This window comes from Solea solea, chromosome 11 (assembly GCF_958295425.1).
Source record: "Solea solea chromosome 11, fSolSol10.1, whole genome shotgun sequence".
NCBI lineage: Eukaryota > Metazoa > Chordata > Actinopteri > Pleuronectiformes > Soleidae > Solea > Solea solea.
The window spans coordinates 24,589,383-24,615,014 of record NC_081144.1 but is presented as its reverse complement, the minus strand read 5'-3'; the positions used below and the strand labels follow the sequence as shown (position 1 = coordinate 24,615,014).

General features: G+C 46.4%; 3 protein-coding genes across 5 annotated transcripts; 2 read left to right on the top strand and 1 right to left on the bottom strand.

Annotated features, from left to right (window-relative positions):
* The first annotated feature begins 44 nt into the window (after nt 1–44).
* On the top strand, nt 45–13,178 carry fgd1 (FYVE, RhoGEF and PH domain containing 1). Of its 3 annotated transcripts, none has more exons than XM_058641958.1 (18): nt 45–717; nt 4,157–4,429; nt 4,520–4,715; nt 4,820–5,564; nt 5,640–5,729; nt 5,810–5,958; nt 6,047–6,203; nt 6,321–6,459; nt 6,726–6,784; nt 6,921–7,067; nt 7,463–7,555; nt 7,654–7,733; nt 7,830–7,860; nt 7,963–8,064; nt 8,213–8,341; nt 8,697–8,855; nt 9,307–9,453; nt 9,520–13,178. In XM_058641958.1, exons 2-18 carry the CDS (start codon nt 4,336–4,338, stop codon nt 9,784–9,786), a joined length of 2,784 nt encoding a protein of 927 aa, XP_058497941.1. In that variant the 5' UTR covers nt 45–717; nt 4,157–4,335; the 3' UTR covers nt 9,787–13,178. The 3 variants fall into 3 exon arrangements, with proteins under 3 accessions (XP_058497941.1, XP_058497942.1, XP_058497940.1); XM_058641959.1 differs by lacking the exon at nt 45–717 and adding an exon at nt 1,366–1,951; XM_058641957.1 differs by lacking the exon at nt 45–717 and adding an exon at nt 2,114–2,484.
* A 772-nt stretch (nt 13,179–13,950) lies between these two features.
* On the top strand, nt 13,951–21,871 carry tfe3a (transcription factor binding to IGHM enhancer 3a). The gene is made up of 11 exons (XM_058642963.1): nt 13,951–14,215; nt 16,816–16,914; nt 17,007–17,075; nt 17,355–17,520; nt 17,607–17,774; nt 17,869–17,967; nt 19,089–19,209; nt 19,700–19,756; nt 19,872–19,947; nt 20,550–20,697; nt 20,777–21,871. The coding sequence occupies exons 1-11, from the start codon at nt 13,956–13,958 to the stop codon at nt 21,170–21,172; spliced, it is 1,659 nt and encodes a 552-aa protein (XP_058498946.1). The 5' UTR covers nt 13,951–13,955; the 3' UTR covers nt 21,173–21,871.
* Nucleotides 21,782–25,604, bottom strand: zgc:113363 (uncharacterized protein LOC791449 homolog). Its single transcript, XM_058642964.1, has 5 exons — nt 25,301–25,604; nt 24,626–24,756; nt 24,368–24,508; nt 24,111–24,284; nt 21,782–23,120 (listed from the first exon to the last, which is right to left on the bottom strand). The coding sequence occupies exons 2-5, from the start codon at nt 24,747–24,749 to the stop codon at nt 22,846–22,848; spliced, it is 714 nt and encodes a 237-aa protein (XP_058498947.1). The 5' UTR covers nt 24,750–24,756; nt 25,301–25,604; the 3' UTR covers nt 21,782–22,845.
* Between the last annotated feature and the right edge of the window lie 28 nt (nt 25,605–25,632).

Below are 25,632 nucleotides of genomic sequence, written 5' to 3'. Positions count from 1 at the left end.
TGTGAGGACAAACATAAGTTTGACAGAAGGACGAGTCTCACATGAGGACAAATTAAAATCACTGAAAACTTTCTAAGCTTTTATTTTTGCTTCAACATTTATCCCCAAAAAAACAGAAAAAATGCGGAATGAGAAGTGAGAGGAGGACGAGGGGGAGGAGGGACGCTGGACTGGGATCAGATGTCTGGACTCTGGAGGAGGAGTCAAGGTCTCAGACTGAGCTCAGATTCACACAAAAGACTAGGACTGCTGAGACGGAGACAACCGTTTCTCTGCCTCTCTCTGTGTCTTTGTGGACAGGATGGGGGGATGACAGAGGACGGGTCCTCAAACATTGTCCCCCTGGTGCAGCATTAGCAGGAGGAGGACGACTTGGGAGGTGAAGCTGAGTCAGCACTTCTGTGTCTGTCCCGGGATCAGAGTGAAGACAGACGGACGGACAGACATGGACAGAAGACGAGTGAAGTTTGAACGGGTAAAGGACAGAGAGAGGAGAAGATGTGGGAGAGAGAGAGGGAGGGTGATCGAGCTCCACATGGCTGCAGCTGATGTCGACAGGAAGTCCTGGACTTTCAGAATAAGAGCTTCACCGGAAAAAAACAAACACTGACCTCTGACCTCGGTCCAGATGTCCACATGCAGCTGAACTTACGTCCTTCTCCTCTCGCTTTAGCACCGCCAGGTTCTCGAAGCACCTGAGCGCCTCCTGCAGGACAGGTGAGTCTCACACACACAAACCAGTTTAGACTCAAGTTCAGACCCAAATTTAGACCCGGGTTAAGACACAAGTTTAGATCCAGGTTTAGACCTGGATCTAAACCTGGATCTAAACAGAGTCAAAAACCACATGCTAATTTCTTCTTCAGCTTCATTTTTTTTGATAATGACGTGAAAATTAATTAATTTGTTACCCAACGCTAACACTGTTAGCATGGATGTTTTTTTATTTCATCTTTTGAAATGAAATAAAAAAACTAAAAACAGTAACAAGTAACAAGAGCGTCTGCTGCAGCGGGTCTCTGTAACCAAGACACGCCGCAACACGCTAACATACATGCTGAGCCGCTCCTGAGAGAGAGACAAGAGCAAGACCAGAAACCAGATCAGGCCAATTACACCAGATCTGCAAGACCAGACCAGATCTGACCAGCAAAACCAACCAGAGAGACCATATCAGACTACAGAAACCAGATAAACAAGACCAGAACAAAGAAACCAGACCAAGACCAGATCAAATAATCAAAGAAACCAGAAGACCAGATCAAAGAAACCAGACCAAGACCAGATCAAGGGATCAAAGAAACCAAAGACCAGATCAAAGAATCAAATAAACCAGAAGCAAGACCAGATAACATAAACCAGACCAAGGCCAGATCATATAATCAAAGAAACTAGACCAAGACCAGATCAAATAATCAAAGAAACTAGACCAAGACCAGATTAAATAATCAAAGAAACTAGACCAAGACCAGATTAAATAATCAAAGAAACTAGACCAAGACCAGATTAAATTATTAAAGAAACCAGAAGCAAGACCAGATCAAATAAACCAGACCAGATCTAAGAAACAATGAAACCAGACCAACAATACCAGACCAGAGAAACCAGACCAAAGACACCAGACCAAAGAAACCGACCAAGACCAGATCAAAGAAACCAGACCAGATCAAAGAATCAAAGAAACCAAAACAACTAGACTAGATCATAGAGATGAGGCTAACAAGATCACAACAAATAAACCAGATCTGACCAGCAAAACCAACCAGAGACCACATTGGACCTCAGAAATCAGACCAACAAGAGTAGATCAGAACAAATAGACCAGATCTGCAAGACCAGGCTAGAGACAAGTCCAAACTAGACCCAACCAGAGAGACCATATCAGACCACAGAAACCAGACCAGATATGACCACAGAAACCAGACCAGCAGGACCAGACCAGACCAGATCTGTAAAGTATATCATTTAATATATAACCTTGTGACTACATTCACACATTTACTCTCTCCACTGCTCTCTCTCTCTCTCAAAACCGTTGTCATGGAAACCAACATGGAGGAGAGAGAGAGAGAGAGAGTTAAAGCGCTGATAGACCATCTCTCTCTCTCTCTCTCTCTCTCTCTCTCTCTCTCTCCCTCTCTCCCCCTCTCCCCCTCGCTCTGCCCCCGCCCGCCGCTCACACACCGGGCAGCCCACTGAACCAAACCGAGCGGATCTAACCTACTTATCTGCGGTGAAGCGGCATCTGCGGCTCTGCGGTGACTGTGTGTGTGTGCGTGTGTGTGTGTGTGTAAGAGAGAGAGACGGTGGGTCCGGTCCGGTCCGTGTGCCGCGGTGTGTGTCGCGGTGTCGGTGTCGGTGTGTGTGTGTGTGTGTGTTTCCAGCGGTGCACCGGGAGAGAGAGCCGCTCTCTCTCTCACCAACATTTGTCTTTAATGACCGGATTTGTGTTTTGCTGCGCGATGTACATGGACAGAAGCAGAGGTGAGACACACACACACACACACACACACAGAGAGAGAGAGGTGAGACGCACACATACATACAGAGGTGAGACACACAGATGCACACACACATACAGAGGTGAGACACACATATGCATACATACACACACACACACACATACAGAGGTGAGACACACATATGCACACACATGCATACAGAGGTGAGACACACGTCTGCACACAGATACACACAGACACACACGTCTGCACACACACTGACAGGGACGGGGGTTGGGAATGACATGACAAACGCGCGCTCTCATACGGTCTGTCATGCACGCGCACACACTGACCGACATCTCGCCGCAGTGAATGTAGGGTAATACAAGTGCATGAGACTGCGTCTGCCGCTGAGGTCACGTGACACATCTGTGCTTAACATCTGGCTGGTCGTTATTGATCCGTCTGATCGATACACACTCGATCATCGTGTGTGCGTGTGCATGTGTGTGCGTGAGACACGGAGGCTCGTGTCAGAAATCCTCTGTCTGCAGCGTCGGACACGCCCCCTACACACACACACATACACTCACTGTCCTGGTCTCCAGTAGAACCTGGACTCTTCATCATCTTTAGAACCTGATTCATCCTCTGCTGCTGCAGCTGTGTGTGTGTGTGAGAACCAGGCTGACGCTGATAACGTGTCTGCAGCAGAGACTCCAGCAGAAACTGATTTTATCCATTGAACAAAAGACTTGCGTAATAAAATTTATGATATCTTTATGTCACTGTGAGACAGACTTTTCCAACAGGAAACGAAGGAAGTTTGTAAACGACTCACTCTCCCACACCAAACCTCAAAGAGAAAATCAGTGATTTTAGCTGGCAGGGACACGGGAGCTGCTGGTCTACTGCTGCCTTGTGTGGTCACTTGGTGTCACTCAATTAAGTCTAAATGAAATATGTCAAAAGCCGAATTCATTCAAATAAGACATTAGAACTTAGTGATGGAGGCAGCAGTGGCTCAACAACTCATCCCGTGTCCCCGTGATGTAAAAATAACTGATTAGAGTGACGTAGATTTTACTAGTGTTTAACTCAGTGGCTGAAACCGGTTTTCCATTTTGTTTTCACTGAGAGTGAAGTAGGTGATTAATTTGCTCAAATATGGCATTCAAAATAATACTAAATGATAGTATAAGTTGTTGGGCATGGATGCTAACATGAGCAGCTAGCACCAGTGACACAGCAGCTCCTGTGTCGCTGCAAGCTAAAATCTCTGATTTTCTCTCTGGACTTTGGTGTGGAGTGTGAGCGGTTTAACAGTGAGATAAAGACGTGAACATGTGACATTGTGGACTTAAACTGACGTAGATTTTGTTACACAAGTCTTAAAGCTGTAGTATGTAACTTTTAAATGTAAACAAGATTCAACCCAGACTCAGGTGAGTTCCCTCAGTGTTGGGTTAGACTCTCTGTGTTTTATGGTATAGAAGTGTTTGGATCTGGTGTCGCCCGGTGACACGGTTGGACTAATGCAGTGATGCTTGAAGTGTTCTGGCAACAAAAGTTACACACTGGAGCCTCTGTCCTCGTGTCTCTGCTCACTGACAGTGAACTGTCCTATGTTGTCCTGACAAACGTCTAAAACACTTACGTTGTCACTATGTGGGCGTGCACTTTCATCATTGTGATTTATCCCCACCCCCCAGGTCCCTCCTCCTCCTCCAGTCCCAGCCTGCTGACTAAGAGTCTTCCTCTGGAGCCGTCCTGTTCACCGTGCGGTCACCTGGTGGCGCTGGATGCTGACACTCCACAGCAGCCGACCTCTGACCAGGGGCTCGTCTCCTCCCCCTCAGGCCCCACCTCCCTGGAGAGAGGGGCTCTGGGAATGAAGCAACAGAGCTCGGCTAGTGAGCCGAGACCGTCGGATTTAACTCCACTGAGCAGGAGCAGAGCGCCCCCACCTGGACCCAAACCTCAGGGTAAAACTCTTTATTATCATTCAAACATTTATTAAAATGTCATCGACGGTGATGACATCACTGACTGACCTATGACCCCGTCCTCTACAGTCCCTCCGAAGCCCCCCCACCTTCAGCAGGCGACGCTGTCGCAACCACGACCCAGGGTTCCAGGGAAGCCCCTCCCCCCTCCTCCACCATGTAGACCACTCCCAGCAGATCCCAGAGGGGGGCGTGTTGCGCCCACACGCGCCGAGGGCACCGCGTCCCCCACATGTGTCCTGTCACTCATCGAGAAGTTTGAACGGTGAGTTCTGATTGGTCCAAGGTCGCGTGATGATGTCATAGTTTCTGTTTTAATTTGTGTGTGTGTGTGTGTGTGTGTGTGTGTGTGTGTGTGTCTGCGTGCAGTGAGCAGATCATCGTAGTTCCTGACATCACTGGGGGGGCGTTATGTCCCCGCCTCCCTGACCCGCCCTCCCCTTGTCCCTCTTCACCACCGTCCACCCTCGCTGCTCCCTTACCTGACGAGGTGCTTCCCTCTCCGGTCAAAGGTCGTGATGACATCATAGCGGGGGATAAGCAGGGTGACCCACAGGCTGATGATGATGATGATCATGATGATGATGATGATGATGATGAAGATGAAGAGCTGGCAGCAGCTTGTCTCGATGACATCCATCAGAAGCGCTTGTCCATGGAGTCGGGCTGCAGTGCCTCAGAGAAGCTCCTGGAAGACGAGGTGGTTGCCGTGGAGATGAGGGAGCAACAACAACAACAGCAGCCACCGCTCGACCAATCAGAGCTTCCATCTGAGCGTTTGTCCCTCCCCTCCTCGCAGACGGACGGGAAGCTGGCCAATCGGGACAGTGGGATCGACAGCATCAGTTCTCCGTCACACAGCGAGGAGCTGTGCTTCGCTGGCATTGATGATGGGGGTGTGGTCTACTCCTGCAGCCCCGCCCTCCTGCCCCGCCTCTCCAGCTCATCCTCATACGCTGGTGAGGGAGAGGGGGAGGAGGCGGGCGTAAGGGGAGCGGCGAGAAGGAGGAGGGATTTCTCTGAGGAGGGTGACAGTGACCTGGAGGAGGAGGAGGCGGAGCTTACGCTTGTGCTGCCTCCACCCACAACAACAGAAAGACAGGATTCTGCTGAGGTGAGAAAGGTCAGTGAGGGGCGGGGCCTCACAGGGAGGGTGTGGTCACCTGATCTTTGTTGTGTCTTTGTGCAGATGTCCGTCCAGCAGCGGGTTTTCAACATCGCCAACGAGCTGCTGCACACTGAGACCGCCTACGTCTCTAAGCTCCACCTTCTGGACCAGGTGAGTCACCTGACCTGGACCCTGACTGCATGACTGTGTCCCCGTCAGGTTGTAAAGCTGCTCTTTGTCTCCCCCTGCAGGTCTTCTGTGCCAGACTCCTGGAGGAGGCTCGCTCTCGCTCGTCGTTCCCCTGTGATGTGGTTCAGGGAATCTTCTCCAATATCTGCTCCATCTACTGCTTCCACCAGCAGTTCCTGCTGCCAGCGCTGCAGAAGAGGATGGAGGAGTGGTGAGGAAGAACCTGCTCTGCCTCCTCTTCTTCTCCTGCTGACTCCTCCTCCTCCTCCTCTCTGACTCTGTTCCTCCTCTGTGTGCAGGGATTCGAACCCTCGGATCGGGGACATCCTGCAGAAGCTGGCTCCCTTCCTGAAGATGTACGGAGAGTACGTGAAGAACTTTGACCGGGCCATGGAGCTGGTCAACACGTGGACAGAGAGGTCAACTCAGTTCAAGAGCATCGTCCATGAGATCCAGGTGAACATCAGCCATGATGAAGATGATGAAGAATACGACGACGATGATGATGATGATGATGACACTCACCTGGTGGTTGTGTTGTTGTGTGTTTTGTGTGTGTGTGTGTGTACACAGAGGGAGGAGCGTTGTGCTAACCTGACTCTGCAGCATCACATGTTGGAGCCAGTTCAGAGAATTCCTCGTTACGAGCTGCTGCTAAAAGATTATCTGCACCGACTACCAGAGGACGCCCCGGACTGCAGGGACGCCCAGAGTATGAGAAACAAACACACCCACATAAAACACCTGTGTGGTGACAAGGCTAATGTTAGCTAAAGTTAGCAAACATCAACTACCCTAGCCACCATCAGCTAATATCAGCCAATATTAGCTACTAGTTTACACCAGCTAACAAAAGCTAACATCAGTTAACAGCTAGTGAATAACATACACCAGTTAAAAGCACTCAAAGCAGCTAGTAGCAGGTGAACATGTTAGCTGATGTTAACTAACTAACTAACCTGACATGTCTCTCTGTAGAGTCTCTAGAGCTCATCGCCACAGCAGCAGAACATTCAAACGCCGCCATCAGGAAGATGGTAAGAGTTTAACTGACCTCTGACCCTGAACCCCAGCACCCTCTGTGCTGACTGAGGGTGAAAGGTCACACTGTGTGTGTGCAGTAATGACATCACGACCGTGTCCCTCTCTCTCTCGCTCTCTTGTCCCTGTCAGGAGAGAATGAGGAAACTGTTGAAGGTCTACGAGTTGTTGGGAGGAGAAGAAGACATCGTGAACCCGACCAACGAGCTGGTGAAAGAAGGACACATCCTGAAACTGTCCAACAAGAACGGGACGACGCAGGACCGATACCTCATACTGGTCAGTTTAAGTCTATGATATGTTAACAACACGTTCACGTCTTCATCTCACTGTGAGACAGACAGGAAACTGAAGTTTGTAAACCACTCACTCTCCCACACAAACCCTATAGAGAAAATCAGTGATTTTAACATCACACACACAGGAGCTGATCCACTGCTGCCTCCATCACTAAATTCAAATGTCTTATTTTGTAAAATTCTGAAATCCTTTGTTCAGATTTACCTCAGTGACACAAAGTGACCACACGAGGCAGCAGAGGACCCCGCGAGCTAAAATCACGGATTTTCTCCATGGGGTTTGGTGTGGGAGAGCGAGTGATTTACAAACTGACCACACGAGGCAGCAGTACCTGTGTGTCTCTGATCTTTGACATGTGACCTGTGTCTCTGCAGTTCAGCGACAGGCTGCTGTACTGTGTCCCAAAGCTGCGCCTGATTGGTCAGAAATATGGTGTCCGCGCTCGCATTGATGTGGACGGCATGGAGGTGAGACGTTAGAGTCGGTCACATCTGTTAAACCGGATCATGGTCCAGTACAGAACCCACCCCTAAACTTGCCCCCGCCCATGTCTGTCTCTGTTTAGCTGAAGGAGACGAGCAGCACCGCTGTGTCGAGAACCTTCCTGGTGTCAGGAAAACAGAGGTCATTGGAGCTACAGGCCAGGTACGCACGCACACACACACACACACACACATACACACACAGTGACACTCACTTGATGATGTCATCATCACTGAGTCTCTGTCTGTCTCTCTGCAGGACAGAGGAGGACAAGAAGGACTGGATCCAGGTACAAACTCATTCTGATGATGAAGCACACAAGATCGGTTTGATTTCCTGTGTTAAAAGTGTATGTGTGTGTGTGTGCGTGCATGTGTGTGTGTGTGTGCAGGCCATCCAGGTGACCATTCAGAGACATGAACAGACGATGGAGAGCTCAAGACATTTAACCTGTTCACTACGTGATGAAGAGTCCACACCTCCTCACTCCCCGGTAACACACACACACACACACACGCACACTCACGCAGATGCACACACACACACACACACGCACACTCACGCAGATGCACACACACACACACACGCACACTCACGCAGATGCACACACACTCATTCACTGACTGTGTGTCTTATCCCAGAGTTGTGTGGAGTTGGGGAAACGAGCTCCGACTCCGATCAGAGAGAATGAGGTCACTCTGTGTATGAAATGTCAGGAGCCGTTTAACTCCATCACCAAGAGACGACATCACTGTAAAGCCTGTGGACACGTATGTACACACACACGCAACACACTCAAACACACACACAGTCCAGTCCAATATCAAATTCCATGTTCAAATCCAGTAAGACCTGTAAGAACTGTCCAGTTAGTCAAGTCCCAGTCCAGTAAGACTAGTCCAGTCCAGTTTGTGCACTCCAGTCTGATTAGTCCAGTCCAGTTACTACACTATGACCAGTCCAGTTTGAACCTGTCTAGTCCAGTATTTCAGGAAATAAACAGAGGTCATTAACTTCAAAATAAAACAGGAAATGAACCAGAGTCCAGGCAGGAACTGGTCATTGATGCGTATGATAATCAATATGTAAATGAATCAATCATTGTTCATATGTCCGTCTCACCAGGTGGTTTGTGGGAAATGTTCAGAGTTTCGTGCTCGTTTGTCGTACGACAACAACCGAGCCAATCGCGTTTGTGTCGACTGCTATGTGACACTGGTGGGCGTGTTTCCCTCGCCCGCCGCACTGAGCAGCAGCACACAGAGGAGGCGCTCAATCCTGGAGGTTAGTGTGACATCAGCGTGACATCACAGTGACGTCACAGAGACATCACAGAGACATCACAGTGACATCACAGTGACATCACAGTTACATCACAAAGACGTCTCAGAGACATGACAGTGACATCACGGAGACATCACAGATACATCATAGTGACATCACAGTCACATCAGAGACATCACAGTGACATCACAGAGACATCACAGTCATATCACAGAGACATCACAGTCACATCACAGTCACATCAGAGACATCACAGAGACATCACAGTGACGTCGCAGAGACATCACAGTGACGTCGCAGAGACATCACAGTGACATCACAGTGACGTCACAGAGAAATCACAGAGACATCATATGACATCACAGTGACATCATAGTGACATCACAGTGACATCACAGAGACATCACATACAGAAAAAGACTGTCTATCTCTTTCTCTGTTGTTGCCATAGAAACAGGCCTCGCTGGCGGCAGAGAACAGTGTCATGTGTAGTTTCCTTCACCACATGGAGAAGGGAGGGGGGCGGGGCTGGCAAAGGGCGTGGTTTGTCATCCCTGAGAACGAGCCACTGGTGCTTTACATCTACGGAGCGCCGCAGGTAAGTACCAATGACATATTACCCATGATGCCCTCTGATAAAGCAATGACCCATGTTTGTCTCCAGGACGTGAAGGCGCAGCGCAGCGTCCCTCTGATCGGCTTCGACGTCTCACTCCCTGAGTCATGTGACCGTCTGGAGAGACGCCACGCCTTCAAGATGTCCCAGAGTCATCTGACGCTGTACTTCAGCGCCGACGGGGAGGAGCTACAACGGCGGTGGTTGGATGTCCTGTCCAGGGCCGGGAGGGGGGAGGAGCCTCAGGTCCAACGGCCAATCGTGGAGAGCCTAGAGGAGGAGGGGGAGGAGCTTGCAGAGAACGAAAACACATGATTCTATTGGATGAGAAAGAATGACGATGAAGAAGACAGGGCCTGATGATAGAGATCAGTCCATAATGGCAACACACACACACACACACACAGAACCTATGTATATTACATTTGCATGACTCCGCCCACTGTCGACACAACATGGCCTCTCTTTCTCTCTCTCACGTTGCTTAACCTGTGTCAGGTGAGCTGGGCTGAGCCTCACTCTCTCCACACCCATGATTCTCAGCTGCTGTCGCCATGGAGACACCTCCAGCCACAGTTTTGACATTGTGAATTTATTCGACGTCGTTCCACGTCTCTCACTGTGATTGGTCGTTTGTTGTGATGACATCATCGACCACAGATCAGCTGACATTTACTGACAGACTGAACCTCGCCCATGTGTCAGTCAGTGGAGCCTCCCTGTGGCCAGTCACAGTACTGCGGCGATTTGTACCAGTGGTGGAGCAGGGTACTGCAACAACACAAAGAGTCAGAAGAAGACTATATATAAAGTTTAACTGGAGGAGATTTTATACATTCAGATTCTAATCATTGACAATATTAATATATACATTTATATACGTATATATATGTATATAAAATAAGAATTAATGGTGTGTTCACGTTGCTGTCAGAAAGTCGGAGCAACCTCACAAACGCAAGCCTCCAAGACGGCCGCCACTCACACACTGATACTTTTACCGTTAATTTCATTTACGTAAATGGAACGCACCATAAGAAGCAACCTGATCAATTATATAAAGAATATTTGAGGCTAATGAACAAAAAAATGTTCTATAGTTTGACTTATGGGCACAAAACGTGCACAGGCATTTACTGTATATACACAATATATACATACATACGTGTATACACACACACACACACAGTTGATGCAGGAAAGTATATTATGATAATAATTATATATATATATATATATATACACATATACAGTACATAGACACAGTGTCTCTGCTCCTTCCAAAAACATAAACGTGGACACACGTGAACTTCACACAGGACAATGACCCGTCCATCAAGAAAACGTTCAAATGTGTGATGTCATCGCAGAGGTGTGTGATGTCATCACAGAGGTGTGTGATGTCATCACAGAGCCGTCTGAAAAGCGTGGACGCTGCGTCCCTCCTGAAGAAAACCACTCAGTGTTAAGTCTGACCTGCGGATACTCCTCGGTGATGTCACAGCTGCCGAACTACACTTCCCAGCATCCTCTTCTGCAGCTTCTCATCACTGCCCTGAGGAAACCCCCTGGATTACAGAACTTTATTTAAATTTAAATTTAAACCAAACCAAACAACTTATTTGTTTCATCGTCAATTTAATTTATAACTGTCATTTAAATTATTTAATATCATGTTTCCCTGGAAAAATTTAAAAAATGAAATTTAATATGTCAAACATGTTGAACATGAGAAAGCTTCAGTTTTTATTGTGGAGTTTATGAAGAAATGATAATTCATATTTAAAAAAAAAATTGATGATAAAAATATTAACTGTGAGACGTGAGAAGAACCATGACCTCTGACCTCCCCGGGTCATGGACTCGCTGATGTTCAGTTGAAGAAGAGACTCGTTGTTTTAATGATGATGTTGTTGTTGTTGTTTACGTGTTTATGAATCTGCCTTGTGTTTGTTTGCTTGATGCAAAAAGAAAACAAAGAGTCAAGACTTTTGTAAATATTAATTTATTCTCACGTGGCCCCACCCCCCCAGTCATGTGACTGTGCAGTAGTGAATTGTTCCTCCCTCAGTTAGAGCCCAGCAGGCGGCCATGTTGGCTCGACTGGCTGAAGGTTCAATTCTCTGTCACACTGTGTTAGCTTTGCATTAGCCTAGCATAGCATCAAGATGGAGGCAGGAGTGAGCATTCATTTAGCTTAAACCAGCTAACTGAGACAACTCAGGCTAATGATGCTAACCGGGGGTTAGCTGGTTAACCCTTCTGCTACGGCATGTGTACTTCTCATTTCTGTAACGCCTAGACCATTTGTGATATCTACAAAATTCAAAAACTATGGACTGGCAATCTGTCCAGGGTGTGACTCCGCCTTTCACCCTATGTCAGCTGAGAATGGCACAGCACCCCCACTTCCCTCATGTGGAGGATAAAGTGGTGGAAGACGGATGGATGGATACCGGAAAGGAGAGAAATCGAGCTTTGCGCCAATATACTTGTCATTACGGTAGACAACCGCGCAACTCACTCAATCATTGAACACTTTTTGACAATTCTACAGCCATAAAATTCAAATAAATCTAGGCGGCCTGATTATTATGGCGGTCATAAGAGGGTCAAAATGATTTGACTGTGCTGTTATTTAATTAGGCTAACAGTTCAGCTCCTCATCCAGTCTTTTTGCTAAGATAGGCTAAACAAAATCTTGAAAGTGAATTTCTCACAGTGTTGGACTGTGTGGTGCTCAGTGTGTGTGTGTGTGTGTGATTGTTACAGCGTGTTTTTAGCATGGTTTTAGCGTGTCCAGCAGACTCCACCCACTGAGGTAACACCATCATCAGGTGAAAAATGTTTGAACTGATGAGTCAATGTTTCTTTTGCAAGATAAGATTTGTTCTTGTTTGTTACAGACATTAAGAGACGGTTCTGGTTCAAACTGGTTCTGATCAGCGCAGCTTCAGTGACATCACATTCCAGTTAGCGGTGTGGCTTACACTCAGTTTTAAATGTTGCTGAACAGTGGAACGGCTTTAAATGTTTGATTTGGTTGAACACAAAACTAATTTACAGCCAGTTCAAACCAGTCAGAGCGAGACACTTCAGACCAGTTTTGACCTGTCTCATCTGACCTGACGTCAGTTGGTGGTTTTGTATTTATTTGTGAGTTTTTTTTACTTCCTGTTTGTGCTGATTGTGCCAAGGTCTGTGTTCCTTCATCACAGTGATGTCATCATCCTGCCCCATCATTAATGGCTGCTGTTACATGGGTTGCTGAGGTCAGGGGTCAGAGGTCAACATTTCTGATATGAGCTGTGTTATTATGCTGTTACCATGGTGACATTGGGAGGTTGAAAGAAAGCAATATTTCAGTTTGTAGATGAGAAACATATTTTTTGACTCAGCTGTCAAAGAACCAATCAGAGGAGGACGAGGCCATGATGGCATGTGACCACGGTGACCCGCCCCTTAGTGGTGAGAGTCTAGTTACCATGACATCCTGCAGGTGTAACATGTCTGTGCTCCCTCTGCTACTTTGTTGTTATGGATTTTGGATTATGGATTATGGATTGAGTGATTGATTGATTGATTGATTGCAGGTTATTGGTTAGTGGCCGGCCACTGCCTTCCATCCTGTCTGTTACCCATCATGCCTTTCTGTACGAACATGTTTATGAGGATACACAAGAAATAAAAACAAAACTGACTGTAAATACTGTCATTACTCCTGTCTGCACTACTACTACTGCTACTATTACTACTACTATTATTACTATTACTACTACTACTACTATTACTATTACTACTGCTACTATTACTATTATTACTACTACTACTACTACTATTACTATTACTATTACTACTGCTACTATTACTACTAATACTACTATTACTACTACTACTACTACTACTACTATTACTATTACTACTGCTACTACTACTACTACTACTAATACTACTACTACTTCTACTATTACTACTGCTACTATAACTACTATTACTACTGCTACTATTACTACTATTACTACTGCTACTGTTACTATTGCCATTATTACTACATATATAAGTCAATGTGATTGTAACTCATGAAGTGACAGCGCCATCGTGTGACTAAGAAAGTGTAGTGACACAAGAACATCACAGACATAACGGTGCTACCAAAAATCACAAAAAAACGCCGTTCCGCTGATGAAACACTCCGTAAAAATAACCCCGCCCCATTCTTCTTCTTCTCTCTGGTTGGTCGAGTCTACTGTCACGCGGGATCAGTTGGGCTGACGTCACCACACGAACCCCCCCAACGCCCCCCGCCCCTGGACCACTTCCCGTAACACCGCAGATCAAAACAAACAAAATGTCTGACTTTCTCTCTGAGCCTGAAGGCAGCAGCAGCAGCTGATTGGCTGTTAGAGAATCAGGCGCGTTCCTATTGGTCTGCAGAGAGAAGAGCAGCAGCTGATTGGTCAACAAACACCCTGACTCGTGTGTGTATGTGTCTGTGTGTGGCAGGAGGAGGCGGTCTTGAACCTCAGACCTGGACTCCCCCTGTTTCTCCTCCTGGTCCTTGTCCTGGTCCTGGTCTTCCCGTCAAACGTCTCTTATCTGGGGAAATGTCAGCCTTCAGCTCGGACCAGCTCCTCATCGGAGAGCCGGACCGAACCGGAGCCGAGCAACACGGGGAGGCCGGGATCCTGCAGCCGCAGACCGTGTTCGTCATCCTGGACTCGGCTGAAACCCTCAATCTGGTCCGGTAAGTACGGAACTTCTTTGAATAGGTTCTGGACTTTCTTTTACATCAAATCCCATTTAAAAAATCAGTGATTTAAGCGCCGCCGTGTTTCAGCGGCACAAAGACACATGTTTGTGACGGAGGAATGACATCATTTAGAAGAGTTAATCCTCCTGCTGGATTCGGCTCAGACTTCACACACCACACTGGTTGTTTTAATGATGTATTCACCAACATCCACTAAGATGGCAGCGACAAAATCTCAGACAGGAATATCAGTTCAAAAAGTTAGAATTCGTAACTGAACAAACGTTTAAATGGCGTTTGATCGATGCCGAATAGAACCGGGCTTTATCAAGATAATGCAAATGTTATTTCCTGTAAATGTAACTAAATGAGCGGCGGTGACATGCTTTGATTTGTTTAATAGAGGAAATGTTGAATGAGGTTTGGTAACACGGACTGACCAAGACCACGGTACATGTGCCGGTTTACCAGAGCAGAGGTGCTGATGACAAAGATGACGATGATGATGAAAAGTGTCTTCACTTTTGTCACGAGACAAACCATACGCGTCAGTGTTCTTAAGTAATTCTGAATTAAAAGTCGCTATCACGTGGAAGAAGAAACGAAAGTTAACATTTCCTGTGAAGATAAAACCAAATCCCTTTTCTTTTTGTTCTAGTATCAGCTGATGTTTCAAGTTAAATTCAGTATGAATGGAGTTTGGTTTGAGATCCTCAGATGTCAGACGCTCAGTCTGGTTTTATTTTTGTTGGATTGTTTGTTTTTGTTGTTATTATGGTCTAACCTTTGACATCTGGCCCTGTTTAACCCTCCTGCAATGAGTCATCCGAGATTAAACACACACACGCACACATAGACAAACACACAGGTAATTTCCCAGGGGAAGCACGAGACAAACTCAGACTAGCTGTCCCCAGACGTTCCTGAGACACACACACACACACACATAGTACAATAAAAACAAGCCGTTTTTGTTTGTTTTATTTTATTTTTGTTGTTTTTGAACTGGTGACAATATAAGAACAATTGTATGTGTAGTAACTGACATTTCTGTCAGAGGTCATTTATTTCTGAGAGATTAATGTTTGGACGATGAATCACAACTTGTTTTTTTTGTGTGACTGAAAGATTGAAATAAGAGTTAAATACCAGTGTTGTAAATGTAACAGAGTACAAATACTTTGTTGCTTATCTGTACTTTTACTTTGTTATTTATATTTTTTACTCCACTACAATTCCGCTAACTATCTTTTTTTCTCATTACTACCAAATAAAATCAGGGGAAGAGGGTATTATGGTCTGTATTTATATAGAGCTTTTCTAGTCTTGATGATCTGCTTTACTCTACAGTTTTCACCCATTCACACATCTTTCACTCACATTCACACACTGCAACATGGGCTTAAGTGTCTTTGCTCAAGGACACTTATAGACGAGCAGAGGCAGGAATTGAACCCACAACTGGCCCTTCCACTGAGCCCCCATGGCTCAATCCTAACTCCTCACTAAAACCAGAAAATCAGAAAATAACTTTTGATACTTAAGTACAGTAAATGTCATAAACTTTAAGAACTTTTACTGCAGTGATGTTATAAGATAAGTGAGTTCAACTTCTACCAAAGTCATTTTTCTGGTCACATACTTGTACTCAAGTATCACTTTAAGGTACTTTATACAAGACCGGTAAATACTTTACAAGTGACATTAATTTAGTCACAGTGAACAGCAGATCTGATTGTTTGGTTGTTATTTCACAGTGTGTGAATATGATTGTTGGACCTGTTTCAGCTCAGTTTGTGTTAGTGACAGTTGAGCTGTCTTCTCTCTTACACACACACACACACACACTCTTACTCTCAAAATCTCCCACGACCCATGTTTAGGTTCTGAGTCCTGACCCATCATCAGTCATGTGTATTTCCAGCTCTTCACTGTAGATCTCTCAGGGTTGTTGTTGTTGTTGTGTGACATCATCAAGCAAATGTTTGTGACAACAACAAGTGTAAATGTAAAAGTGTGAAAAATGACATGGACGTTTAAAAAAATACTCCGTCAAACCGCTGACTGAGCAGGGGGAGGGGCCTGAAGCAGCATGTGGCTCTGTAGGAAGTGAGTCAGCAGAAATTCACACACACACACACACACACAGAGGTTTGTGCAGCTATTCTTCTCAGGACGACTCTGCATGGACTTCCATTCATTTAAACAGACGAAACAAAAAGTATTTTCATTAACCTTAACCATAACCAGGTAATAACTAACACTAACCTTAACCTAACCACAATTAAAATCTTAGTCCTAAACTTAACCAGTTTCCCAGAAATGAGGTTCTGCCTCATTAGAACCAGGTTCTGGTCCTGACAAGGTCAGTGTTTATGACAGAAAACACACACACACACACACACACAAGCGCAGTCATGTGAACAGGTGGATCACATGACCAGTCAGGGATGCTGTTCAGGTGTAAACAGGAACAGTATTAATTCCACAGCTCAGACTGTAATAACGGCCTGCTCCTGTAGTGGGCGCTGTTTCACTGCTTTAAATGACTGTGCTGTGTTTTGGAGGCATCTGATTGGTTCTCTGTGGTTCAGGGTGGAGTCTGGGATCGTCGCTGACATCGAGGTCGACAGTTTGCTGCCGTCAGGCTGTGACACTTTCTACCAGATCAAGAGTCAGCCAATCAGCATGAGGTAACACACACACACACACACCGAGAAAAACTTTATTGTTTCTGTGTGGACATGATGCACAGTGTAATGTCATCATCTCTTTGTCCCCTCAGTACCTCAGATGCAAATTGCTGTTCTTCATCATCATCATCATCCTCACTGCCCTCAGTGATGTCATCCAGGTAACACACACACACATGCACACACGCACACACAGTCAGACTTAATCTAGATTCATTTCTTTGTTAAAGTTGACTCAATTCAGGTTCATATCATCTTTAATCTTTAATCCAGGTTCACATCAGATTTAATACAAATTCACACCAGATATAATCCAGGTTCACACCAAAACTTTATTTTTTACATTACTGTGTTAAAGTAGATGATGAAGACCAGCACATTCTCTTTTCTCCTCTACTCCACTTTTCTCCTCCTCTCCCTCCTCCTCCTCCTCTCCACAGGGTGTTGCTGCGTCAGGACCTGATGCGTCAGCAGGCTCTAGAGGAGGAGCAGAAGGAGGCACAGCAGCAGCTCCGCTCAGCAGACTCCTCCTCCTCATTGCCTGTCTCAGTAGGCGTGTCCTCCAACTCCAGACCTCCTGCTCAGGTTCCTGTGGAGGTGCTGAAGGTGGGAGGAGCTTAAAATATCCGTCAATGTAAAGTTTGTTGTTCTTCTGATCATCTAACGTTTCCCATAATGCACTTGTGCCTCAGGTGCAGACTCACCTGGAGAACCCGACCAGGTATCACATCGAGCAGGCACAGAGGCAGCAGGTGCGTCAGTATCTCTCAGCCAATCAGAGACCAGCTGCTCTCTCATCAAGCCACTCCCCCCACCTGAGCTCCACCCCCGGGCTGAAACCAGTGGATGGCAAACAGGAAGTGAGAAACACAAATACATAAACAATGTTACCATGACGACATGAAGTGGTCTAAAGATGGCCGACCTCTCCTGTCCTCTGATTGGTTAATTCAGATGGAAGAGACCGTCATTGATGACATCATCAGTTTGGAATCCAGCCTCAACGACAAGTTTCTGACGCTGATGGATTCTGAACTTCAGATCGCAAACACGGTACGACCAAAAAATACATTTAATCCGGATTAAATCTGGATGAAATCAACCTGGTTTCAATCTGGATGAAATCTGGATTAAATCAACCTGGTTTCAATCTGGATTAAATCTGGATTAAATCAGTGGGAACCTGGACTCAATGTGATGTGAACATTGTACTGTATCTGGTGTGAACCTGGAGTAAGGTTGTTGTGAATGTGGATCAAGACTGGTGTAAAACTGATGTGAATCGGGATTAAGTCACTGTGTGTGTATGTGTGTGTGTGTGTGTGTGTGTGAGAGACAGTGTGTGTGAGTGTGTGAGATAATGACGCTCACTGGGAGGGTTTTTCTGTTTCTTAAAGAGACGTTTCCTCATTTTTCAACAGTTGAAAAAAGAAAGAGGAAGAGAAGCCTCTCAGCCTGACTGTGTGAGTGTGTGTTGGTGTTTGTGTGTATGTGTTAGTGTCTGTGTGTGTGTATGAAATCATAAAAAGATGAGGATTTTAGTTTTACTTCCAGATCATGAGAAGAGGAGGATTAAACCTGAGGTAAACTCACTTTGTTTTAACGTGTGTGTGTGTGTGTGAGATAGAGAGTGTCTGTGTGTGTGTGTTCAGGATCAGACTGCTCCTGGTTTATGTTCTGGTTGGACTGAGATGAATGGATGTCACTGCAGTGTGTGTGCTTGTGTGTGTTTGTGTATGTGTGTGTGACCTCTGACCTCTTTCTTATAATATCTGTGTAAAGCAGTGACAGAGCAGCTGTGTGTTAGACAGGATAATCATTATTGATCAGTAATAACTGCACAATGAACATGCCTTATTATTGCCATCTAGTGGCAGAGAGTATGTACTGCTCCCACCTGACAGTTAATCTGTAAGAAAATAACACTTCTCAGAACTGTCTCTTTAAAACGTGTGTGTGTGTGTGTGTGTGTGTGTGTGTGTGGGTTAGTGTGTGTGTGTGTGACGGTGTGTGTGCGCTCGCGCGCATGTGTTAGTGTGTGTGTGTGTGTGTGTGTGTGTGTGTGTGTGTGTGTGTGTGTGAGTGACAGGATGCTCTGGATTTCGCCTGTCACACTCTGATTGATCAGTTTCTCCGTCAGCAGCTGATCGTGTCTTCTGATTGGTTGGTTTCAGTTGCCAGTGTCTGGTGCCATGTTGGATGTTTATGGCGGCAGTGGTGGGATGGCCACGCCCACCATCACTGTTAGTAACAGCTGCCCGGCAGAGTTGCACACGGTCAAGACGGAGCTGTACGGTGGGTCACTGACACACACACACACACAAGAGTCTGCAGAGCTGACGTGTCATTGGCTGAGTGAAGCCCCTCCCATCACATTTTCCCTGTTTTCTGCTGAAAAATCTGTTCTTCACTTTCATGAGTCAGCATCACGACTTCCTGTAAACACACATACACGCACACACACACACACACTGGTCAGCTCACACTTCCTGTTCAGTGTTAACATGTTCCAGATGTTTTTTGATCTTAACAAAATAAAAGTACAAACGTCAACAGGAAGTGAACACTTTCCTTACAAAATAAAAGTACTGTGTCTAGTTTCAGCTCAAGGTTCACCTGCTGATCACCTGTGTTTGTTTACACCTGTGATGTTTGTTTACTCCTCTGATGTTTGTTTACTCCTCTGATGTTTGTTAACACCTGTGATGTTTGTTTAATCCTGTGATGTTTGTTTACGCCTGTGATGTGTGTTTACTCCTCTGATGTTCGTTTACTCCTGTTGTAGAGGTGGAGACCAAATCTCTGATCAAAGAGAGACAGAAGAAGGACAATCACAACCTCAGTGAGTTCTGTGTGTGTGTGTGTGTGTGTGTGTGTGTGTGTCTTCTTCTGTGGTTTTAACATACCTGTAGTTGAGACTCCACCCCCTCATTATAATTTTGTTGTTTGTGTTTCAGTTGAGAGGAGGAGGAGATTCAACATCAACGACCGCATCAAAGAGCTCGGAGCTCTGGTGCCCAAATCTACAGAGCTGTCAGTGAACGCACCACCACACACACACACACACACACACAGACTGTCAGTGAACACACCACACACATACACACTGTCAGTGAACCCACCACCACTCACAAACCCACACTGTCAGTGAACGCACCCCCACACACTCACACTGTCAGTGACCGCACCACACACACTGTCAGTGAATGCACCACCACACACACACTGTCAGTGAACGCACCACCACACACACACTCACACACACACACACACACACACACACACACACTGTCAGTGAACGCACCACCACTCACTCACACTCGAACACACACACACACACTGTCAGTGAACACACCACCACACACACATACACACACACACACTGTCAGTGAATGCACCACCACTCACTCACTCACACACACACACACACACACACACACAGTCAGTGAACACACCACCACAACTCACACTGTCAGTGAACGCACCACCACTCACACACACACACACAGGCCATATTACTAAATACTGCAGTAACTGCAGTATGGCTATATGATCAGGGGCGGGGCTTATCTGAACCCCTCTGTTTAGAGCTGTATGTTAAGGAGGCGTGGCCTGTGATGTGATTGGTCGCTCAGGGAGACGCGCTGGAACAAAGGAACCATCCTGAAGGCGTCGGTGGATTACATCAGAAAGCTGCAGAAGGATCAGCACCGAGTGCGAGACATGGAGGAGCGTCAGAGGAGGCTGGAGAGCACCAACCACTCACTCATGCTGCGCCTTCAGGTGAGGAGCAGGGGGAGGAGCTGGGGGAGGAGTGTAACGCTGTCACTTGACTCTCAGCTGATGTTTGTTTGTGTTTCAGGAGCTGGAGTGTCAGGCTAATCTCCACGGCCTCTCCTCCTGCTCCTCCTCTTCCTCTCCTGCCCCCGCCTCTTCCTCCTCCTCTTCCTCCGCTCTGCTCTCCCCCTCTCTTCCTCTCCCTTTCTCCTCCTCCTCCCCCTCCTCATCCCTGGTCACGCCCTCTCTGGATCTGGACGTGCTGAGCTTCGCGGAGCTGGACGAGCCTCAGGCGTCGGCGTCCGTCTTCTCGCCGGACCTGATGTGTGTGGGTGTGTCAGAGCTGACAGCGCTGCACGGACTGAACCACCTGCTGATGGAGGAGGGGGGAGGAGGGGAGGGCTGTGACCCGCTGCTGTCCTGCGGAGTGTCCAAGAGCAGCAGCAGGAGGAGCAGCTTCAGCATGGACGAGGACCTCTGATGACGTCATCACTCACACACATCTGATTGGCCAGAGCTGGAGGCGGGACATCGACCAACTGGGATATTTTTTAAATTTTTTGTATAGAAATATTTTTCAAAGATCATAGAACATCATTGTAACCATGGAAACCTGTTATACTTCCTCCAGTGTAACCATGGCAACCGTCATGTTGTCTCATTTTCATCTTGATTGAAAACGGGTTTTCAGTAGCGTCAGTGTTAGCAGCTGTTTATTTACTCAGCTAACATGCTAACAGCTAGCCCTCATCTGTGACGTCACAGCAGGTTACCATGACAACCAGAAATCCTGCTGTTACTTTGTACTCTGTTGGAGGTGAAAATGTAACTGAAACCTTCATCATCATCATCACTATCACTGTCAAACCTCAGTTTTTGTCCAATCAGAGCAAAGAAACTTCTCACTCAAACACTTACACACACAACACAGTGATGACGTCATCACAGTGACCTCGTCACAGCAACAGTGTGACGTTATCACAGTGTGAGAGTGTTAATGAAGCTCTGGATGACATCATCTTCAGGAAGTGATGGCATCATCTTCAGGAAGTGATTTCACACTTGAGTCTTATTAACATAGCAACAGTCATAAGAAGGGAATCATTAATGTTTAATGTTCATGTTAGTGTTTTTTTATAGATCAAACTTTTATAGAGAAATAAAATCAGTGAAGATCTGACTTTGTGTCTCTTTGACAGTTTTACGGTGTTTAAAGACAACAAATCATTCATCAGGTCAAAGGTCAGGAGGGGTCTGTAGTTATCACAGGATGTTGGAGTCCACTCTTTAGATGAACACCAGGGGGCAGTGTATCCAGCAACAACCCATCACTGTGTCTGTAATCATATTTAACCTCTGACCCGCTAACAGGCTCCGCCCCTTGGGTTTGAACGACCATGTGGAGAGTGTCTTTGATGTTGTACGTCCCCGAGGTCAGAGGTCAGCTGACACTGTCATTTCAGCGATTTCCTGTTTCCTGTTTGGATGTTCTGGCACGTTTGCCTCCACCAACACACACTTCCTGTCCCTGCAGGAGCAACTTCCTGTCCCACCCAGCCCCGCCCCCCACCTCTGCTGTCAGTCACAGACAAACAAACAGTGGACAGAATACAGTGCAGTCCACACCAAACTCCACAGAGAAAATCAGAGATTTTAACATCACACACACAGGTGTTGTTGATCGCATGCTGTCTCCATCACTCAGTTGAAATGTCTGATTTTGTCAATACGGCATTTAAAATCCTTAATTTGCATTTATGTCAGTGACACAAAGTGACCACACGAGGCAGCTCCTGTGTCCCTGTGAGCTCTCTGGTCTTTGGTGTGGGAGAGTGAGTGGTTTACAAACTTCAGTTTCCTGTTGTAAAAGTCTGCCTGACAGTGAGATAAAGACGTGAACGTGTTCTTAAAGGCATCGTAGACTTAAACTGATGCAGATTTTTAACCCTGAACTGTGTCTTTGAGGCTAAATCCCAGCAAACATCAACAACTGTTAGCATGTTAGCAACTGTTAGCTTACTTCAGCGTATCTCAAGTTAAGCCCCGCTTATAACCCTGTTTACAGCAGCAGTTACACGATAATAATCTGATAAATTAACATCCACAGTGAGGCGATGATGTCATCCTGACGCTCCGCTCTGATTAGCCGCTTCATTAGGGGAAGCAGATGGAGCAACATTCCAGACAAATGTCCAGACAGTCGGACGATCCGCAGCAGTCCTGCAGTATCCCACAATCCAACACGGCCTGACACGCCTCCTCTGTACAAGCCGCCTCCCCCACCGCCTCGACGCAGCAGCTACAGCAGCCAACAGCAGCGTCACAGCAGCTGACCCCGCCCACTGCACACGCCAGACACTCCCCCACGGCCGAGCACATGGACAGCAGCTCGCAGAAGAGACAGGCCAGGAGACAGTGGACACAACAGTCTGTGAGACAGAGATAACGGTCTGTGAGACAGAGATGCAACGGTCTGTGAGACAGAGACAACGGTCTGTGAGACAGAGACGCAACAGTCTGTGAGACAGAGACAACGGTCTGTGAGACAGCCGCAAAGGTCTGTGAGACAGAGACACAACAGTCTGTGAGACAGAGACAACGGTCTGTGAGACAGAGACGTAACGGTCTGTGAGACAGAGACAACGGTCTGTGAGACAGACGCAAAGGTCTGTGAGACAGAGACACAACGGTCTGTGAGACAGAGACACAACAGTCTGTGAGACAGAGACAACGGTCTGTGAGACAGAGACGCAACAGTCTGTGAGACAGAGACACAACAGTCTGTGAGACAGAGACAACGGTCTGTGAGACAGAGACACAACGGTCTGTGAGACAGAGACAATGGTCTGTGAGACAGACACAAAGGTCTGTGAGACAGAGACACAACGGTCTGTGAGACAGAGACACAACGGTCTGTGAGACAGAGACACAACAGTCTGTGAGACAGAGACAGTTTAATCTCAGTGATATTTATTTGTTTATTTCTGTTTTTACACCTCGTAAACAAATGGATTTATTGATTGAAGTGACACTAGGTGGTGCTCTGTCTCCTCTGTCGTCACAGACCATAATAACTTATGTGACTCTTTAAGATGACTCAGCATAAATTCACTTTCTCTCTTCTTCTACTGTGAACCTGCTTCTTCTATAATGTCTGGGTCAAAGGTCAGGTCCATGTCACGAAAACGCTGCGACAGTTTCTCTGACTACTGGTGGTGGGCGGAGTTATCTCTGTCTCTGTGTCTGTCTGTCCAGCAGAGATAAGCTGAGCTGCACGTGCAGATAAACAGACAAGTCTGTCCCACCCCCACATAGTAACATGTGACCACAGCTGCTGCAACACATGACATGACATGACAACACATGACATGACATCACATGACATCACATGACATCACAGACTGAACATGTTGGCTCACCGTCTCCAGCAACTTCTTTGATGTGAGCAGCGTCAGTCTTTAAGGAGGCGGGGCCTTTAGAGGAGGAGAGACGCTTGTGATTGGTGCTCTGATGATGATGATGATGACGGGAGGACGACTGAAGAGGGGGCCGAGCACAAACGGGGGCGGTAGCCTCTGATGATGTGTCCACACCTGAGCGACACAGAGATGACATCAATCGATGACATCACATGTGTGGGGTATTTGAGGGCGGAGTCTGGGTGTCCCGCTCTCACCTGTGTGTTTGCGCTGTGCAGCAGCAGGGGGCGGCGGCAGCAGTGGAGCGATGTCATTGGGGGAGGAGGAGGAGCCTGTCACTGAGTCATCACTGCGGTCACCATCCTCTGACCTGTCAGAGAGAGGGGGTGGGGCCTCTTCTGCAGAAACAGGATGACAAAGTAACACATCAGTAACCATGGTGACCTGTGTGGACTGATGCGAGGTGAATGTGACCTCTGACCTCAGACACACCTCTAATGTCATAATGATCTCACCTGTCTTCTGATGCGGCAGCATCCCATTGGCCGTTGGCTGAGTCAAGATGCTCTCTGATTGGTTTGATTTCTTGTCGGCTCCACCCCCAGTGATGTCACAGCAGTGTGATGACGTCGTCTCCATTATGCTGCTGCAACAATGTAACAACAGTGTTCAAACCTGATGTGAATATGTTCTCTCTTTCAAATCTATGGAAGCCTAGAAGTGACACAGATAGTTTGAGACAAAGGCCACTTTTCCACTATGCTCCACCTCCTCACCTCCTCCACATCTCCACCTCCTCACCTTACATTTAATAATGTAATATAATAATACATTTTTAATTTTCAGATGTTTGATTCTCTTTGAATATGAAAAACAAAGCCTGACAACAGTTAAACAATTAAACAGCTTAACAGTTTAACAATTAAACAGTTAGTTTAACAGTTTAACAGTTTAACAGTTAAACAGTTACTGAAGGAACACATCAGCGAGTAATTTCTTCACCTTCATCACGAAAATAACTTCTCAAAAACAACCACAGCTCAACAACTAACAACAGGAATGGAGATTAAAATCTAAATTGTAACGAGTATAAATGAATGTAAACATTGATGATAAAGGGATAAAAGCATTAACATTAACATGAACATGTATTATTTTACTTTAAAATGTCAGAGAAGAAAAGTTTGTACCTGGTTCTTTTCTTTCTTTCTTGCTTTCTTTCTTTCTTTCTTTCTTTCTTCTTTTCAGTCTTGTTCTCTTTGTGAAACTTCGTCTCTTTTCACATCAAACTCATCACAGTTTTGTCCGAGGCGAGCGTGTGTATGTGTGTGCTACAGTGACGTCAGAGGGTCTGCAGGAGGCGTGTGTGTGTGTGTGTGTGATAGAGCGAGAGGGACAAACAGACAGACAGACAGACAGAGCGATAGAGCGAGTGTGCTGCTCTCTGCTGGACGCATTTTGATCTGCAGGTGGTTCAGAGCAGCAGGGGGCGCTGCAGCTGCTGCTTTGTTTTTCCCGCTCA